The following is a 20,578-nucleotide window of genomic DNA, read 5'->3' as shown; positions in this document are numbered from 1 at the left end:
AAACTTTATAGAGATTACAGATATCGCTAAACGCCAGTTTTAACTAACTTTTGCATCAATTTCCAGGTGCAATTCATTGTTCACCACAGGCGGGGGCGTCCACTTCTGTCGTCATCACCATAATAGACATTTGTCCGTTCACTCTTAAACGAATGACAACACTGACGCACAACTCTCATTGTCACCCATTGCCATTTGGTCCATAGAGTGCACAAATTTCCCTATGATGCATGCCAGCAGCTTTGAAGTTTTTTTATCAGCAAAAACCTCATCACTGAACGGACTTCACATTTGGCGGGAATTTCAGTTCTATTGTTCATTTTGGCTGGATATTGGACAAAATTGTCAAGCAGCGCGTCCTTTCGACCACTGCAGTTCGAGGCGTGTAGTGACCAACTGTGTGAGTGAGTCAATACACGGACCATTCGGCTCCCTCTTCCTCTAATTCTCACGCTACAAGACGTGGTTACTTTCTGGACGGCCCTCGTATTATCATACTAACCTATATGAACAGTCGAGAAAGATAATCTGATGCTGATGAGAATTAATTTGGGAATTGAATCCGGTTTCTAAGATTTGGCGGCTTTTACTATAGGGTCGTGGATTCCAACCATTTTGAAAGTCATCATTTGGAATTCAATCGTATTTTTTAAGCAACTAAAATGCCCGTGCCATAAAAATGTTGAATTGAGTTTTCAATTGTCAGGTGAATACATACATACGCGCCTTGAAGACCTCTCTTGCTCGATCAGGCGGTCCAAATATCTCAAGAACGCCTTATAAGGACTGAGTACGAAGATCTAAACTCCCCTCTAGAGTAAAATACTGTGTAATTTCAAAATATCCATGCATTTATTTGTTTCCCGCCCACAATAGGAGCGGGGTGCTCCCGCCGACCCCCATGGGGTCAAATTATGGCAATGCCCAGTCCTTTGGGAAACATGTGCACCGATAGGCGTGGTGATGCGTGGGGCTGGAGCGGAGGAGGAATGGGGGATGTGAATAGGGGAGGAGAAGGGAGGGGAGAGGGGGGGATGTTCTCCCACGCGGGAATCCTTCGCGCGCCCACGTCAGAGGGGAGGACCCAGAGGGTTGGGGGGACTCCAGGGGGAGGGGTAAACTTTTTCGGTCGGACTACGCGAACGCGCGACATGAACCGTGCGACCAAATTTCCGGACGGGTGCCCGTCGCCCGAACCACCGGCACCCGGGCCCAATTTCGCCCCAAATTGCGCCCCGGGGGGAGGGAGTGAGGTGGCTATAACCGCACCCAACCAGGACACCCGCGGCCCGCTTAGGGAATGGGGTGTGGGCTTGAATACCGAAATCTTTGTTTTTTGCATCGGGATTGGATTCCGCTACATCACATCACCTCCCCCACCGCCCTCCGCAGGAAAAACGAGTCTCAGTGACAAACATTGTTGAAGTGATCACGGACGGACGTCTCGAACGGGTCGTGTTTGCCGGAAATAGGCACTGAATTTTTATTCGCCTTTCGAGTGATGTTTGGAGTGATAATGACCGCGGCTGCGAACCATAAGAGAGACGACACTGGCTGAAAGCACCAAGGATGCTCTCCTCCGACCTCCCTTAATTTTCTTGATTCAGAAGGGTGTAAAAGGTTTGCATTAAAAGTATCGCTAAAAATTTTTCATGAAGTGTGCGTGAAGTGTTGAATTATGATCGCGTATGTTAAGTGTGAGCATGATCGCATATCGTATTATTGGCAATGATTAGATGACAGTGCACGGCATTATCACTGAAAATTTGGCGATACAAAAGATCTGCGCTGAACTCATCCCGAAGGTCTTGACGGACAACCAAGAACAGAGTCGAATGTCTGCTTGCGAAGACCTTCTGCAACGACATCGCGACGATTCCCCAACCCACTTAAAGTGGAGACTTGGCATCAGCAGACTATTATTCCTATTCCCACAAGTTAAATCCTTCCTCCCTCCAAGGACACTGCCACCATGGGACCCCAAGTACCGTCTAAGTACGCGCGCCCTTAAAAGCCTCCCGGAATCCGCCAAAGAGGGAGCCACGAGTCGTGGAAAAGCCTCTCTGGCAAAAGTGTGTCGACGCTCTCAAGGGATGTACTTTGAAGAGTGTTGAGGCATTTTAGCAACATCTGAAATGAATCAATTTTTCCGAAACCTCTCCCATTACCTTTCACACAAACCATAGCTGCGTGACATGCAGAAGGCTATGAATGGCATGTTTTCGTGATTTCTGTTCCATTTCGTGGCTAGCCTGAGGGTGGATTTCAGTAGCGAGAAATTTTATCCACCGTAACATTGTGCTTTTTGAAAGTGAGGCCGCAACATTTGAGCTACCCATAAGTGGAGATGTAAATGTTGCGATGTCAATCTCGGCCCAACTGCTCAAAGCACCATCGGTACCTGAGAAAGTTTTGATATCCAGTGCAAATAATATTGCTCGCATCGGCTTACAATCGGAACGGAATTTATGAATTCCAAAGAAACTGCGGGAGATGCCGCAACAATAACTTTTAACGGAGTCATCCGCTAATGTGCATTTCAATGCAACAATTTCAGAGAGTAAAAATCATTCGCCTTGACTGGGATACGAACCCAGATCCCTCAATATCCGGTCGAGTGCTTTAGCCAACATCCCAATCAAGGCGAATTATTTTTACTCTCTGAAATTGTTCCATTGGTATTTATGAAGTCACATTTTATTAATGAGTTCAAATGCTGGATGAAAAACGAGGAGTTTTTGATTTTTTTTAGTTTTTGCTCACCTAAAAAGGTGAGCAAAAGTTCGCAAGAAATGGATAAACCAGGGAAGAAGAAGAGGAGAAGGTTATTCAAATGATTACCGAGCCAAGAATAATTAGTCATCACACTAATTTCTCACACATTTATGATGAAATGGTCACGACTTTAAAACGTCTGACCAGCTGTGCTTTGATTTGGAAATGATTTTTTAAAAATATTTTGTATCTTTCGAGCAACAGCTAGGGTGTGTGGCAGAGGGTGTGAATGCACACCAGACCTAATTTTAATTAATAGTTTTGGAGTGAGCTCGTGTGGGAAGAGAGGAGTGGGGAAGGATTAATTGGGCAGGGAGAATAGCATGGGGAAGTTGGAGTATATTGAGAGGCAAAGTGAGAGAGGAGATGCGAAGCGAGGGAAGAGGAAGGAAGAGAATAGGAGGTTGGACGCCTCTTGGACGGTCGAATGGCACAGTGGATGGATTGAAAAAGGGGATAATGTCGTCGTGTAAAGATGAGACGTCTCACGCGATGTGTAGATCATGACAGTCGTTAGGGGATCGTCCTAAACATGCATTGAATTGGTGGAATAGCTGGAATGGGAATGGTATAATTTCCATTACCTTTTACTCTACGTAGGTTTCTGGTAGGCGGACCCTATCTTTATTATGCCCTTCGAAGATTTGGCACTTTGTCCTCGTTCCGTGTTACTTAACTCGTTCCCAGATGACTAATAAGCAGTGTCACCTTTCAGTTACTCCGTAGAATTCATTGCCGCGCATTAGTTAGACTGCGGACAGCGAGGTTAGAGAATGGAGTCAGGCGAGGGAAGACGAATGGAAAAGCGGGAATTCTTGCCTTCCCAGGGAAGAGGTGTCTCGCCCACAAGGGGCCCTCGGCGTCCACGCGCGTGGGATGGCCCCCTCTCTCTCTCTCGTGAGGAGAGGCCCTCTGGGGGGGGGGGTCTTGCGGGTGACTATTGCGCAAGTGGGGGCGCGGGGGGGAAACGCCCGTCTTTTGCTTCGTGAGCAAGGAGTCAATAGGGGGGTGTGGGTAGAGTGGGGGGAGGGGGTCGGGGAAGCGTCGCTCTCCCCTCACCCGTGTGCACAAATCCGTTGAAAGCATTCCCATTCCCCTCCAAACCTTCTCATTTGAAGCTGGACATGAATCTCTGCCATTCATCGCCTTTTAAGTCATGCGCACCTGATGTGGCCAGTACAACACATCCTATCATACAGGGTTTATCAAAATGAATATTGGTATTTGTTAGCCTTTATAGTGTTAGTCACGAAGGATCTCAGGCTTTCCCGGCGAATAGTATTCAGGAATTTTTCTCGGGTTTCCAACCGGGTCAGGTTCCGGAGTACCGGTACTCCGAAACCTGACCCGGTTGGAAACCCGAGAAAAATTCCTGAATAGTGTTAGTCACGTTTAATTTACAATTATAAATTATGCATTAAATGAAAGAGCAACTCAAACAGTTTTTCCTGCAAGTGTTCAATGCGAGCACCAATTTTCACTCGGCGCACATCGAGTCGATAAGTCGAGTTCTTTCCAAACCTTGATCAGTGTGTAATCAGGAGTTATTGTTGCAAAGACTGCTTCAATTCCGTTTCTTAAGTTGGGTAGTTGAGCTATTTTGTTAACGGAGGCACGTACACTTTTGATCCTTAATGAACAACCTAAGGTAAAAATCACGTGGCGTGAGAGATCGGATGGACGCGGAGACCATGCGAACCAAGCTCTGTAATCCACGACGTCGGATACGACGTCGTTTGACCAATCAAGTACTGTAGCTATATCAGTGGTTATGTCAGTGAGGCGGCGCGCCATCTTGCTGCCGATTAAGCCTCTTTGGTTCAGCTTCTTCCAATTGAGGAAAGAGCCAAGAGATTTAGCGGATCAAAATAAGAAACACCAGTTAATAGTTGTATCACAGAAAAAGAAAATTTTAAAACCCATACATTCATTTTTAAACGCCCTGCATTTTTGTTTGGATGTGTATTCTCATTTTAAACCAATGATCCGATTGCACGGGTCCAGACGTTCATGCTTGGGACGATTAGGATCGTTAATCGAAGTAAGTGGCTCGATGAGGAGTTAGTGCTCAACTTGGAGGCTTCGATGTGCTGGTAGGAAGGGGAGGGGGGGTGGGCGTGTGTGGCATCCTCCGGTTTCGAAGAAGCCCTTGTCGCCGCTTGGATCGCCAGGGCCGGCCGTGCGGTGGCCTGGCGTCGGAAGCCGGATGATCACGCCCCCTTAGAGGTTGACGAGTCGGCCCAGATCTCGGGCCGCCCACGGAATTCCCGCTCGGATCTCCGGGGCGCGGGTCCCCTCTCCCTCCCTCCCCGGCACACACTCGGCATGTGGCTTAGGTGTGGGAGAGGAAGGGCCCCCTTCCCTTTGGCTTCCCGGCAGAGGATTGCGTCGCACCCCGGGGAAGGGCGGCTCCTCCGGTGGACGGCCACCTGCTCCTCCGGGGGAGACCCTCTGCGATCAGATCCTAGTTTGGCAATATCTCCAAGTGTGTTGCTGAATTAGAAAATTTTTAATCATCAAATTTCGCATTTACTTAGGCAAACAATCCGACTTAGGTTTAATTTTCTAATCTTATACAAATAGGAAATGAGGAATGGATTCGTCTTGCCTGTGCCGCGAATAATGCTTTCAATTCTTCATTGAAAAAAAGAAATCGAAGACAAGGAATTCCAATTCTAGCTGGGTTAAATACCTGTTCAGCGCATTAACCAATTCATTGCCTAAATACTTACGCATTAGTTGTATAAACGCAGTTCAGTCGGTATCCCGCGGGCCTTCCAAGAGGGTCGCTGTGCCTGCCTGCCAAGGCTCCCCGGCCGTCCGGCGGGCGGGCGGCGGCGGTTACTTCGTTCAGGGCGGTGAATTATTTGGCATATGGTCAGCGGCGTGCGTGCGTGAGTGCGGTGAGAGCAGGCTGGACTCTGAAGAACTATTGACATTTTCAATAAATTACTATTAAAAAAGTTACAGTAAACTTTAGTTGAAAGGAAAACTGGAATATATATTTGATCATCTTGCAAGTTAAATTTCCAGTAAAAATGTTTATTTCCGGATTTTGCCGGACATCTTAGAAATATCATTCGTTAGTTTTCGAGTATTTCGAATGTTTTGGTTGGGCACTAATCATTTAATTTTAATTTTTTGACTCATGTGACCAATGGTTTCCTGGGTCCACATTTCATTTTACTTCACAGTAAATTGGGGATTCCTTTGAATCTTAGTTCCCCTTTTGCCGAGAACACTAGTTAACTATATAATGAATTTTACATGCACAGTAAGTACAGTATGCTTTAGATTTTAAGATACAAACATCATAGTTTTTGAGTTTTTCGAATTTTTTGGTTGAGCACTTACGAGCTCGTAATTGCCCCAGGGCTTTATCCTCTCCCCGCTCGTCTGGAGTGGCCTTCAATGGTGAGCCGACGCTTCGCTTCCGCGCCTTTTGGGTGACTGCAATTCCCGGCGTCGTCCCCACCCTTAAGGTGCGGCCCACACTCCCAGGGAGCTCTCGCAAGCCCTCCTCCACTTTTCCCCCCACCAGTTGTCATACTCATCGAATTCCCCTCTGAAATAAGATTGTGGTGAACAAGCCTTGAACACGTCGCCACTCATAGCTGTGATTTAGGGTGAAAATGAGATCAGATGGAAGTTGCTCATTCGGAATATGCCGCAAGTATTTGGGAGAAAGTTAGGCCGAAAGAATTAGATAAAGTCCATTGAAAATCCGCCAGGTTCGTCAGGCCTTTAAGAGGAATTCAGCTGGGAGCCACTTAAAGTGCGAAGAGAACAAGCGAGACTTAAGGCTTGAAGAAAGGTTCAAAACAAACGAGTTCAACAATGACCCTAAAGGAGTTATTATGGCCCCACGCTATTTAGGTGGATCGGATCACAAAGATAATAAGATAAGAGATTCCAAGACATATACACGTATATACACATACTCGTTCTTTCCCCGGACAATCAGTAATCATAATAGGAAGAAACCAATGTCACTATAGGAACAATAAAGACATTTCATTTCCAAGTCAGGACGAGATTAAACGTTGCATTGACATAAGGTATATTCATAGGTGCATGTGTATGTTATTTGATGATATAATTATTAGCATGCGTGTTAGTTGAAAAGACTTTTCTATGAATGCTATGCCTCTGTGGGTGCAAATTGGCAAGAATTTGTTGGTTGGTTAGACGTAAAAGTGAAGCGAAAAGGCATGGGAATTGCATGTTGTCTAAGATGAATGAGGGGCAGATATATTATAAGCGATGCAGTTGAAGTTTTTCTGTCTTCCCCCGCATCTCTCCTGAATCAGTTCATTTCGAGGATGAAAAAATATGCCTTTTAAGTCTATATTAATTAAATTTACCATTTCGATACAGCTGCCATGCTTAATATTCAGTATCAAAATTCCTGGCTTCTTGGTCAGTGGAATTGCAAGAGTAAATTCTCTGACCTATTTGGGAGTACACACACACTCACCCACACACACACGCACTTGAGTTCTGAGCAATCAGAGGTAAACCTGTTAGATTAGTACAGTCTTTTCTCCCGAAGCATTAAGTATCGGTGTCCGGATGAAGGAATACTCGCATATTGTTTTCTTCGGTAGAACATGTGACATTAAGACTTCGTAATATTATTACATTGTAATTTGTCACACATTTGTTGAAATACCAAGAAGTATAAATATCGTAACTTAATTGCAGTATTGCAATAAAAGTGTAGAATATTGCAAAGCGATTTCTTTTCAAACGGACGAAATCCGTTGCGAAATTTTTCCCTTGATTTTCCTATCGCTCTGAAACCAGCCCCACCTACGCACGCCTTTCATGGCAAACACGACTTAAATCACGCTGTAACGTTTGTGACTAATGCCAGGCCATAGCTAGATGAAACATTCGAAATCAGGAACCAATAGGTGAACGAGAAAGGTGCACAACACTGACAGAATAGGTGTCTATATTCGGTCAGCGTTGGGAAATGTCTTGATGTTAAGTCGCCTGCAGCGTCCTTATTCGATAATAGAATTTTTAATCTAATTAGTTGACAAAGCAGATGAATTTTTTCCGTAGCCCACAAAAACTGGATTGGATTGTGTATGCATTGGCTGGCATAACCTAATACCCCCGCCACACGCCCTGACGGCGGATTGCAAGCATTGCGTAGGTGTAGTAGGCCCTGTAATACCGGTTCAAATTGAATGAAAGAACTCAGCTTAATTTGAAATTGAAAATATATGCTTTGCAATGCGTCCATTCGCACTGCGAACTTGAGAACGCACCCGCGAACAGAGCCAAACAAACGGCGATGACGCGAAGTCAGCGCATAGCGAGGCCTTTTGTGGCGTACCACCACATTAGGCCGCCCAACTTCAGAATCAAGTTGCTTTTCAAAAATCCTCACCTTATGTTTTACTATTGGTTTAGACGACACTTTGTCACTTCTCGGCTGCCAAGATTTTGTACGGGGATTGGAATTATTGCCTTAAATGTTCGGCACTTTACGCAATTGTTTTGCGATTATTCAGTAGGGGGGGGGGGAGAATAGTACCACTGTTGCCATGGATTCCAGTCTTTCCAGCCAACGTGAGGATTTACTTAAAGTGAACCACGACTCTCTCTCTCGAGTTGTTTTCTCGCGGTCGACGCGGGGACCATCCCCCCCCCTACCATTCCCCAGTGGGGCGGAGGGCATCCCTCTCCCCTCCTTTCCCGTGGGCGCCCTTGGCCGCCAAGGAAGGCGCCCACTGGCCCCACCCCAAGGACACTCTCTCTCTCCCCTCTCGACCCCCTCCCCTCTCGACCCCCTCCCCTCTCGACCCCCTTCCCTCTCAACCCCCTCCCTCCCTCGCCCACGCGACACGAGGAACAGCTGTTCGCGCCTCGCGCGCGCGTCTCTCTCGCCACCTTATAAGTCCACCTGACGGCGCTCGACCCGTCGCCAACGGAGATGCAGATGCCATCGAGAGACCCAAAGGGCGGAGGGCCACGGCACGCGGGAGAGCACCTCCGAATATTCGCTTCCCAAAGGTGGACCTCTTCCTGCCTTTTTAGTTCACCCGAGTGATGACTGGAGAAACTGTGCCCTTATCAGTACAATCATTTCCATTGGTGCGTGGGCAGTGATTGGCGCGCACCGACATGGGAAAAGGTTGAAACGTTCGTCTTGTTGGAGTGCACGCACTATGGAGGACTCCTAGTATGCAGTAGTTCTACTTCACCTAGCGAGTGCCTTCTAAGTAATAATGTATTTTCTACGCCCTCTGAAGTAATGTTCATGTCTTTTGTACAATTTTAGTTGTACCCTTGCCTTTGGCGTTGATTGAATGATTCCCACCCATTCTCCGAGGTGCTGCTGAAGCACTGCCTGCCCCCCCCGTGTCTGCAAAAGAGTGGCGGCTCGCACCAGTCGCGCGGGCCGCCTCTCCTCTCGCGATGTGGTCGTCATTCGGACGCGCGTTGATTGGCGGTCGTTATTTGGTCGTCTTCTGCATTCGTGAACCCTATCGACCCTGTTTGGTTGTATTGACGGGTACTCCATAACATTGCTATTTTCTCCGAGCATATTCTATGTTACACACGATAATCGGTTGATTTTTTTCCAAAGCCTGGATCTACAGGGTTTATATAAAAAGTATCGGTAAAACATTTTCCTGACATGAGCTTAAAGTGTTGAATTCAGACCGTCGGTTAAGTGTGCGCATGATCAGAGATCGTTTGTTGGCATTGATAAGATGACAGTGCACACCATTATCACTGAACATTTGACGATTCGGAAGATCTGCGCTTAACTCGTCCTTCCGAACGGTCTTGACGAACGACGAAGAATAGAGTTGAGTGTCTGCTTGCGAAGGCCTTCGAAAAAAGGCATCGCGACGATTCCCCAATACCCTACCAGTCTCGACTTGGCACCAGCAGGCGGCATATCTATTCCTGTAATAGTGACATCCTCCCTCCCTCGAAGGACATCACCATGGAGAACCCTAAGTGCCGTCAAAGAAGCATACACGCGTACCCTTAATGACCTTCCGCCTACCAGGGAGCCTTCAAGCCATGTAAAAGCCACTGGCAAAATTGTGTCGACCGACAAGGGATGCACTTAGAAGAATATTGAGGAACTGTAACAATATTTCTCTATGTATTAAAAAAATATATACCCTTCTCGCCACCACCATGGTGGATGGCAGGCGGTAAATACACACCATAATAATTTTACCCGAATATGACCAAACCGCGCTCGAACAATGTTATCATGATACCTTATCACTCGCGGGAAAATTGACATCTTAAACCTATCTGCTCTACACTTAATCTATCTAATTTTATTAAAATCATCTATCCTACTGTAGAACAATGGGGATAATAATACATTTTCAACATCACTTTTAAAGAGACCTCCTTCCAATTTATGCAATTTATCCTGTAATTTAACCTTCGCTCCGTGAGTGTTAGAATGCATAAATTGAAAACTAAAATAAATTTAAATTTCCTAAAATTTTCCCGATACTTTTTATATAAACCATGTTAATTACGAAATTCAACGTCAGTGACCATCATTCTTGCCAGAAATTCAAAAAAAGTCCGAAGGGTTTTGGAATTTTGGACTGTGGCGTATATTGTCTGCTGCTTCTCAGGTACATTGCCGATATGGAGTTCGCCTGTTTTGCATCCCCGCGTTACTCGTTTCTTTATGAATATTAATTGCCGAGAGGAAATCACTTTTCAAATCTTGAGCTTAAGAAGATTGCATCAGGTGATTAATGGCGTTGAGTGTCCCTTGAAGTGGCAGGGCCTCCACGCCCTGTCTAACTGTCCCGTCCTGGAAAATCGCGTCGTGGCCACCGAAGGCGACGATGCGTGAAAACAGATCGGCGAGATCAGGACGCTAGGTGGCCTAGAATCGTCCTTGGTACCATCGGTGGTGCGGCTCCCTTCGACCGGGGAGGGTCGATGTTATGAGTTGCGAATGGACTGCCTGGCTGCTCCGCGCAGGGAATTGTTTGAGTCAGAGGCTATCGGCGTTCCCAGTACCCGTTCGTAGTTGATCGTTGTGAGTTTAGGTGCAATACTTCATTAAAGCCTCTTGAATTCTTCAAGCATACCCGTATTTCTGCTGCAGATATTTTCTGCCAATGATGGTAATACTCGCGCTTTGTGTTCTTTGCCCTGGAGTAATTTCTATCAATTTAATTGAACCACTGCCTTATCCGAGTTAATGCGTGGCTGAATCGCTGCTAATTATTCGACAAAAATGAAAAGGAGTACCTATCAAATAAATCTCAACAAATAGCGAAAATTCGCAAGTGGCCACCGAAACCTTAAGCGTCCCGTAGAAACGTAATTCTGAAAACTCGGCGATGGTCCAAAATGGAAATTTATCAAAATTAAAACGGAGAGATATATATGGACGCCAGTGGGCAAAAGTTCTTTGGCTATGATTTAGCATTCTCCGATAAACCGCAGCTCACTGATTACTGTCAATGCGGCGCCCTCTCTCTTGTCGATGAGTGTGGGCGGGGGGTGGATTTGAGGAATCAAATGCGAGTTCCCCCCCCCCCCCCCCCAATGGACCTTTTCCGGGTATCCGCGCTGAGGTAAGAGCTGCTGTGTTCATTCGGCCAGCGAGGAACGAGGGGTGACGTCACCAATCGAGTTTCGCTCGTCCCTCAGCGTGGAGGCCTCCCGCGAAGTGCGTCGTCGGTTGTGACCAGCCGGCCGGCGCACCTCTGCCCTGCCCCCAGGGTGCCTCCGAATCCCCCTTCTACCTCGCCCACGCCGGCGGGCGGATGAGTGCATCCTCACCGAGACGAATCTGACGATATCTTCCGTCTCTAGAGGGCACGCCCGCCCCCAGCGCCGGATGGATGTGTCCTTCCGAGCGAAACCGAAGCGACGGCCTCCCTCGAACTCTCCCCTCACATCCCACACCTCCACCTCGAACCCTCCTCTCACTTCCCGCCTCCCACCACATCCCTCTCGAAGCGGGGACGCACTGCAACCCACACGCCGGTTGGGATACTCCAAAGCGAAATATTCTACCTCGTGGATATGGCGTGGATTGTCGCCGAGAGTTTGAACTTCTACGTCTACATCTACACATGCCCCGCAAGCCGCCACAAAGGCGTGTGGCGGGGAGTGTTAGGTCACCACCCGTAAAACAAAATAAAACCTCATGCAGAGCCAACAAATTTATCCACACAAAATCTACACCCATAGAGGTGTATATATTCATGCAAAAACCTTAACAACTCACACGTGTGCAAATACATATACTATCAACTTACGTGCACATGCACCTACGGATATACCTTCTGTCTGCGCAAGCATTTAATCTTGCTCTGACTTGTAAATAAAATGTCTTTATTTTTTCTATAGAGACTTGGGTTTCTCACTATTATGATTCCTGAGTGTCCATGAAAAGAACGAGTATTTGTATCTTCCTGTTCTGGAATCTATCTCCCTTATTTTATCTTTGTGGTCTGATCTACCCAAGTATTGTGGAGACGTAATGATTTCTTTAGTGTCAATGTTAAACGCGTTTGTTCTGAACCTTTCTAAAAGTCTTCTAAATCTCGCTTGTTCTCTTCGTATCTCAAGTAGCTTCCAGTCTGCATTCCCTAAAAGGCCCGACATTCTCGTCTTCTTATTGTAACAATCTGACAGATTTTCTTCGGACTGTTATCTCATTCTTTTAGCGTAACTTTCCCCCAAGGATCCCAATTACTTGCGGTATATTCCAAATGAGGTCTAAGTAGAGCAAAATAACACCTCTCTTTTACTTTCTCATCACATTTCCCCGCCACCTGTTTCATGAAGCCGAGTTTTCATAAAGCGGTGCCGCACACTGTCCTGATATGAGCTCCACAAGAAAGACGTGGTGTTAGAAGTACACCTGAATATTTAACTAAATCGGCCGTAGTTAGCACTGAACCCTCTTATTTAATAATTTATGTCCTGTTTCCCAACTTCAAAGGATCATCATCAGATTTATTATTGAGCAAGGTTCTGATGAAACCACCACGGGGCGTGGTGAGCACGACGTTCCGCTGCTGATTGGAGTCCAAAGCACGGACGACTCTGGACATTTCCCTCCTTGACCCGAGCCGTGTGATTTGTCTTGAGCCGGGTAGTTGGGTCGAAGGTGCCCACTGGGGCTGGCTCTTCGCGTGTGTGCCAACCGCCCGCCATAATCTATGGATTTCACACGAGCCCCCATATAGTGAGTTTAGTGCTTTGGCTTAAAATCCACCCCTTGCACCCATCAAACCCACCTTCGAGTTGATTACTGCAGTTGCTTTTCTAATAAAACCATTTCTGAAATAAGCATCAACTTTTCCTCAACAATCGGGGTTGCTAAAGAGACATGGCAAGTATGATTTCCTCAAAATTATTCTTTTGTCTTACAGTGTTTATGTGTGTAATTATTTACTTGAGTACCCTACTAGCCACCGCCAGAGTGTGCGGCAGGGAGTGAATATCCACCAGACTAATTTTTGTGCACGCCAGACTCGTTCAATTGTGAACGCGGTGTTCATTTCGTATTCATCAGGATTTTATTTTATTTATATTTCTTATTGTATTGTTTAGCATTAGTATCCATAGGGCAAAAATACACAAAGCAATATAGTCGGCTAGGTCCCATTTGAATATTTTTTCTGGAAATTTTGGAGATCGAAAGAAATCGATATTTAAAAAGCCATCAAAGACGAGCCGAAAGGTATTTCATTTCACTCCTGCAGTCGCTTCCATTCCACTCTGTAATCTATTTTATGTCTTCTCTTGGTGGAGAATATTTGTCAATGGCTCAGGGTGTTTTCCACCGCAGGGGGGGGGGGGCTTTCATTTGCCGCCAGACCCACGTGGGCCATTGCTTGGTCGTATTTCGGATGAGGGTGGAAAGGATTTAACTCCCTGAAATTACGAGGGTATTCTGAAAACTAATGAGCACATGCCTGTAGACCACAAACAAAATGACCTTCTGACATACTCTTGGTAGCATGTGGAAGTAGCATACCCCCTCTAAAACGCATTTGCAGGTTTGATATACGTAATAGTTCATATTTAAGTTGAACAATTTGACGAATATTTGCATTATATTTTGTTGAAATCAGTCTTTTTTAGTATTTTTTCCTTTGGGAGGTCAATGAGGGGAATATATAATGTTCATACCGGTTTTTCGATGGGTAATAAAACATGACACAACAATTAGTGGATTAGATTCTTTTATTTTAACCCACAATCACAGGAGAGACATCTCATTGATGCTCGAGCACCTGCCTTTTGTAATTTTCACAAATATATTTTCCCTTCACTGTGGGCTTGATGTATTTGAGGAATTTTTATGACTTGGCGCCAGTACCTGTCTGCGGAAGTGAGTGTAATGCGATGCAAATGAATAACTGATCGTGGCACTTTTCCACGTGATAACATTTATTTAACTCCAGGTTTTGATGTGCTACATCATAATCATCAGTGTAATACATCGAAACTTCGTCGTAAAATAAATTTTATCAAGAGGAAAAGTGCTACGATCAGTTATTCATTATGTTCGATTTCCAACACGTCATGCCTGAAGCTACTCAATTTGCGATAAAAATGATTCATCAGACAATGGATTTTTTAAAATCAGACAAGATTTTTTTAAATCGGGCAATGCGTCTTGAGTTGCAGCCAAGAGAGACACAAAGATATAATCCGCGGCCGCAATGGGTAATTAGGAATGTACTAACTAAGTCCGTCTAATGTTAGTATGTTAGTACTGATATGTCCGTCGGATGGTACGTTAAACGGTGTTACCCCTTGGTGCCTTTCGTTAAGAGCCCACAGACGCCGGGTTTCCCTCCGCCTTTTTTTCCTTTCCCATCCATCCCTTGCGGCGCAAATGACTTTGGCTGTCGGTCGCCTCCCCTAAATCTACTCCTACCACTAGGAAGCACGCCAAGCTAGCCACACGAAATGGCGAACGAAATTAACTGGTGAACATTTAATATAATTCGACGCTCATTCGAAATCAACAGCATCGGATTGCCATGGTAACCCTTTCCAAGAAAGAACGTGTTTACTGCGTCGCTCCACATTCGGCGTCATTGCCATTTGAGTCCCGGCTATATTTAGATACATCGGCGCTCGTGTGTGCTATCATTGTTACATTTTCACCAATGGGTGCTAACTCCGAGATATCCTCTCTTTCTTTCCTGCAGGGTGCTCGTGGGTGCTCCGAGGGCCCAGACGGCTCAACCAGGGGTCAGAAACGGCGGCGCAGTCTACAGATGCGACGTTGTCAGAGACGATTACTGCGACGTGGTGGACTTCGACCAAACGGGTGAGTAATCCATCCTTTCCTCCTCCCTTAACTCTTATTCTCTTTGGTTCAATCCTCGCCTCAAGACGGACTTCCATTTCACAAGGAGTGCGAAGGCAGTGCTTTCAGAGTGGCGGATTCATTTCAACCTTTCTCGTCCAAGGGCATCTCGAGAGTCGTATTAATGCAGCCTTCGCGCAGTTTGCGCAACACCACCGTCCAGCCGATGCGTTTTTGACTTTTAAAGAATTCATGCGACGTTTATGGTGGCTTAGAATTTCCCGGAGTTCGCCACTAATGCCGTGTCCCAACGACATTAGTGGCGCTCCTTCGAGCCTTGCATCACCTCACCTACTTAATTACAAAAAGGATGATCGAATAGGTATTCCATAAACACGTCAGTTGTGTCAAATCCTATTCATTTGGGGAATGCGATATTTTGCGTACACGTGATTTTTGACGTTTTCAAATGATTAGGCCGGGAAATCGGACTCAGTCGAGACGCCATCATATATTTGGTGCCTGTCTATGACGCCTCGCGCATCTTCACGTTCAACTGTCACCACCTCTTGGGGTACGGTGATCTTTCGTTGCCGATACAGGGCGGATGAGCATCTGGATACGCTCGAGAGAGTCTCATTAAATCTTGATACCCCCTTTTGCTGGACGATAGAGAATAGTTTGGCTTTGGTGGAGGATGGTGGCTCAGAAAAGTGAAATTAAAAGACTACTGTTGTCATCAACATTATACAAGGATTGCATCTTCCAGCGCACCAATGTTTTGCTGCGTTTTCGCATCCCTGCCTGATCTCGATTCTGTCAACATTTTTATTTCATTCGCTGCTGGTGTATACGTATACGAGGGTAGTTAGGCAAGTTCTCGGAATCACCACTAGCTGTCAGCGCTAGTGCAATGAGTTCCCCGTGTAGTAATAGGTAATTTTTTATGAGTAAAGCCATGTAACGCGTCAGTGCTTTGGGCAGAGATCTGTGGTGCGGACGCCTACGTGCTGTTGTTTCCGTATAGTGACTTTTGAAGATAAAAAAAATTGGGATTCGAGCAGTAATTTATTTTTTATTTTCTTTATTTATTTATACATACCCTTTATTTTTTCCATTATTATATTCGTGGGAATGATAATTGAGGTGGTTTCCCGTTGTCTTCCTCAACAGTGTTTTTAATGTGACACCATCAATCAATGGCCGCCCCACTGAGGAACAGACGCTGTGTTGAGCGGGATGAAGGGAGGGAGGAAGTACACAGAGATGAAGAAGTACTTGATGTAGAGTAGGTTGCTGGATTGTGTTTTGCTAGGAGCCACAAAATATTTATTTGGTAGTAGTGTACATCCAAAATCTACCTTAACCGGCAGCCGGTAATATATAAACACCCTGCAGGCCACCGCCAGGGTGTGTGGCAGGGGGTGAATAAACACAAAAATAATTTTACCCGAACATGACCCTATCGCGGTCGAACAAAGCTATTCTGAACCGTTATCGTTCGTGGGAAAAATGAAATCTAAAATCTATCCCTTCTACACTTAATATCTCTAATTTTATTGGCATGATCTCTCCTGCTAGAGTACGATGGGAGTAATAATACATTTTCAACATCACTGCTAAAGAGACATCCTTACAATTCATGTAAGCTCCCAATTCATGCAAGAATTCAATCGATTGAGACAATCACTATGCCGCACAATCTGTGAATCCTTCTAAGTATATCATGACAACGTTTTATAAATCTAAGCTGCTGTGCGCTGCTCGCGATTTAATTCGGCAATTAATCCAACTTCGTGAATATCCCATATACTTGCAGCACGCATACGCGTAATCTAAATGAGGCCTAACCAACGACAGATAACCTTTCTCTTTGACCCTTTCATTACATCTACCGAGTGCTCTTCTAACATATCCTAATATTTTGTTTGCTTGTAATTAAATACTTCGCAAAGAAAGGTACGAAAGCAAAGGAGAGTCATGACGACTTTCACCGAGAGCACTCCGACTGGGGACTTTGCTCCTCCCTCATATTCAACCGTAGCCGAGCTTGTAGTTCTCTTTTGCGTGTAATGCGCGTTTTTTCATCTAACCGTAATTTTGGACATCCTTTTGGATGACAATAAATGGGTCCGTTATTCTCGTGCAAAATCGCAAGTAGTCAACCCGTCCTCATAGGTGAGATAAGACCTTACATGCATAGTAAACAGTGGGACCTAGGGGCCCGTAACTAGACTCACCTCGTCGTAACAGTGCAGTGGTAAGAAGGGACGCGTCGTGGGTGCTCCGGGGGAGGGGTTGGTCGGACGGGTGCGGTCCTCTGCCGCCCCTCTACCTCGGGGGCCGCGGGTGGTGAGAAGTGTGCTAGTGAATGCCTTGGACTGTGGGGGCGTTTGTAGGGAGGCTGGATTCCGGGAGAGGGCAGGGGTGGTGCAGTCGGTAGTGCCCCATCAAGCGAAAGAATCTTCCGACAATCAACGTTTACCGGTACGTACGGGAAAAAAACACGTAATTATCCTTTAATTCATTCAGTAATATCCGTGATGCTTTCTGCGCTTGAAAAATTAAACACAACCCTCTCCTTGACGCTAAGCATTTAGACTCCCCTTTAAAGTTTTACGACGAGGGGTTGCAGAATGTACAACAACAAATAAAAGAAGCATCGTTGATAAATGGAATGGAGCAGGTCAGTTCGTAAGTGCGCGCACGGTGGATTTGCCGCGACCTCGAGCGCATGAATGTCACCTGACGGAAGAATGGCGATGGTGGGAAATGCGATGCAGTAAATGATTCTCTCCAGACGTCGGCGTTGGCGATAAAACCCCGCGGCAAAGGCCGCCATGATGAGCGTATGCGTACATTCCCAGGGTTCCAGCCGCGGGGACGGCGTGACACGGGAAGGCGGAGCCGCCGACGAGGCGCTCCCATGTTTTTTATTGCCTATGAAAAAATAAAAGGAAATGGGGTGACCGTATTATGATACTGTCGATGCGTTTATTATTTCTCTCGTTCCGGAAAAGAGTGACCCCAACCAAATCGCAACCTCGTGGAATGGCGATGGGAATGCACGGGCGACTACCCATTCACGCACGGCTCACTCTCTCCCTCTTCATTGTTGTTGCTTCTCTTTGTTGCGATTATCATTTCCACGAGGTCCCTCGCGGCTCGAAATCATGGCAACCGTTCAAGTTAAAAAGCCCATAATGGGATTATTGGGGTTAGTCATTGGATAATTTAATTGGAATTAATTGGAAATGGTCCGTTGGCGCCGTGTGGTGGGCTTGCCTCCTGCCGGGTAATTGGGAGCGATTGGAATGGAACGAATCGACGGACTGCTGACCGCTTGCAGTTGGAGAGGGGCCGTGGGGGAGTGGGGGGGATGGCGGGAGGGGAGCCGCACCTCACGCTGGTTTCCGGATGGATCTCGTAAGAGAAGACTTCCTCTGCGTGGTGCTGCGACGTGTAGTTTGGAAGCCCACGACAGAGATGTTGCTCGCACTGCTCCTTGTCGTCCTCTCTCAGAGGCCACGAATCTGCGATGAGATCCACAGAACTGGGCTCAGACGCGCTATATTATGCAAGGTGCATAATCATTGGTCCAGAAAGGAGCTGACGAGCAATGGTTTGAAAGAAAACAGGCAAGGTTTGTTTAAAAAGTATCGGTGACCATTTTTTTCCTGACGTGTGTGCGTGAAGTGCTGAATTCAGACCGTCGGTTAAGTGTGCGCATGATCGCATATCGTATTATTGATATTGATGAAATGATACAGTGCACACCATTCATTATCACTGAAAATTTGGCGATGCGAAAGATCTGCGCTAAACTCGTCCTACCGAAGGTCTTTGGATGGACCACCGAAAGATCAGAGTCGAGTGTCTCTGCTCTTGCGAAGACCTTCTACAACGACAACGCGACGGTTCTCCAACCCTCTTACACTCACAAAATGGCACCAGCGGACTATTTCCTATTCCTATAAAAGTGAAATCCTCCCTTAAAGGACACTAGCAAGGGACCGAACCTAAGTGCCGTCAAAGAAGCTTGCACACTCGTACCCCTAAGGACCTTCCGCCTATCAAGGAGCCTTCGGGTCGTGAAAAGGGCTAAAGTGTGTCGACGTTCAAAGGAAGACGTACTTCGAAGAATTTTGAGGCAATATCTGAATACCTGAGGCATTGTATGAGCAATATCTGAAATAAATCTATTTTTTCGAAACTTTTCCCGATGATTGAAATATAAACCATTTACGTTATCATGGGATAAGTCCAGTTCTCATTTCAAATCACCGGCTGCCGGAAACGAACTTCGTGAATCCGTATCCTTGTAAGTGCATTGCCTCTCGCTTTGGTATGGCTTCTTTGAGTTTTGAATTACTTTAAGGGTGGCTACGAGGGAGGAAGGTAAACACCATTTTAATTTAATGAAGATTGATTTAAAGGGTCCAAATGCGAGCGGCTCTGGAAGATTCGTTTTCCTCCCTCGAATGATGAGGTGGAGAAGCGAAAGAGCTCGGCATTAAGATGAGATGCAGTGTGGCGGTTACGATTGGGAAAGATGGGATTTGGGAAGATGGAAATAGGACTGCGTGGGGAGGGTCGAGACGACAGGAAATGGGCGAAGATGGGGGAGGGGGGAAGGGGAGGAGAAAGCACCGCCGGGGAAGTAAATAGTCTGCCATCCCTGCCTTCCGCCCCTCGCCCCTTCCCATGCAGAGGGGGTGACGGATAGGGTTTATGTCGGCGGACTGGCAGGGACTATGGCAACGGACTGGCAGGGTTTGTCGGTGCCGAAGGGTCGGCGCGGCGGGAGGGCCCTCGAGAGAGAGAGAGGGGGTGGTCGGCCGGCAGAAGGGGAGAGATGTACCGGACCCCCTCGTCGCACTCATCCGTTTAAATCGAGAAGAATTTCCACTTCCTGTCTTGTGCACACAGCGTAGCTTTTCACTGTGAACGCCGCACCAATAAAAAAGGGATCATCAAAATCCATAGTATGTAAACAAGGTTTGTATAAAAATTATCGATAAATGTTTTTGAAAAATAGATTTATTTCAGTTGTTGCTACAATGCCTCAACATTCTTTAAAGAACATCCCTTAAGCGTCGATACAATTTTTCCAGTGACTTTTTCACGACTTGAAGGCTCCCTGGTAGGCGGAAGGTCCTTACGGGTACCCGCGCAAGCTTCTTTGACGGCAGTTAGCGCTGAATTGAGGGAGGATTTCACTTTTGGGAATAGAAAATAGTCTACTGGTGCCAAGTATCGGGACTGTAAGGGGGTTGGGGAATCATCACGATGTTGTAGCAGAATGTCTTCGCAAGCAAATACTCTCGACTTTGCTCTTGATCGTCCAACCAAAGACCTTTGGGACGAGTTTAGTTGGTCCAGATCTTATTCATCACCAATTTTTCAGTGATAATAGTGTGTGCCCTGTCATCTTGTACCAGTGCCAATATGCGATCTGCGGTCATGCGCACACTCAACCGACGATATAAATTCAGCACTTCACGC

The 20,578-nt window shown here is 46.3% G+C and overlaps 1 protein-coding gene across 2 annotated transcripts in view; it reads left to right on the top strand.

Moving 5' to 3' along the window:
- Positions 1-20,578, top strand: part of LOC139687396 (integrin alpha-PS2-like) — a 391,921-nt gene that overhangs the window by 183,841 nt on the left and 187,502 nt on the right. For both annotated transcript variants that reach the window (XM_071584525.1, XM_071584524.1), the window contains exon 2: positions 14,973-15,094. In XM_071584525.1, coding sequence (XP_071440626.1) covers positions 14,973-15,094 — 122 coding nt within the window. The remainder of the gene's footprint in view (positions 1-14,972; positions 15,095-20,578) is intronic.

Source organism: Hetaerina americana, unplaced genomic scaffold, assembly GCF_022747635.1.
Source record: "Hetaerina americana unplaced genomic scaffold, ioHetAmer1.1.p SCAF_190, whole genome shotgun sequence".
In the NCBI taxonomy this organism is placed as follows: domain Eukaryota; kingdom Metazoa; phylum Arthropoda; class Insecta; order Odonata; family Calopterygidae; genus Hetaerina; species Hetaerina americana.
Note: the sequence above shows the minus strand (reverse complement) of the source record. Positions and strands in the feature narration are given on the sequence as shown.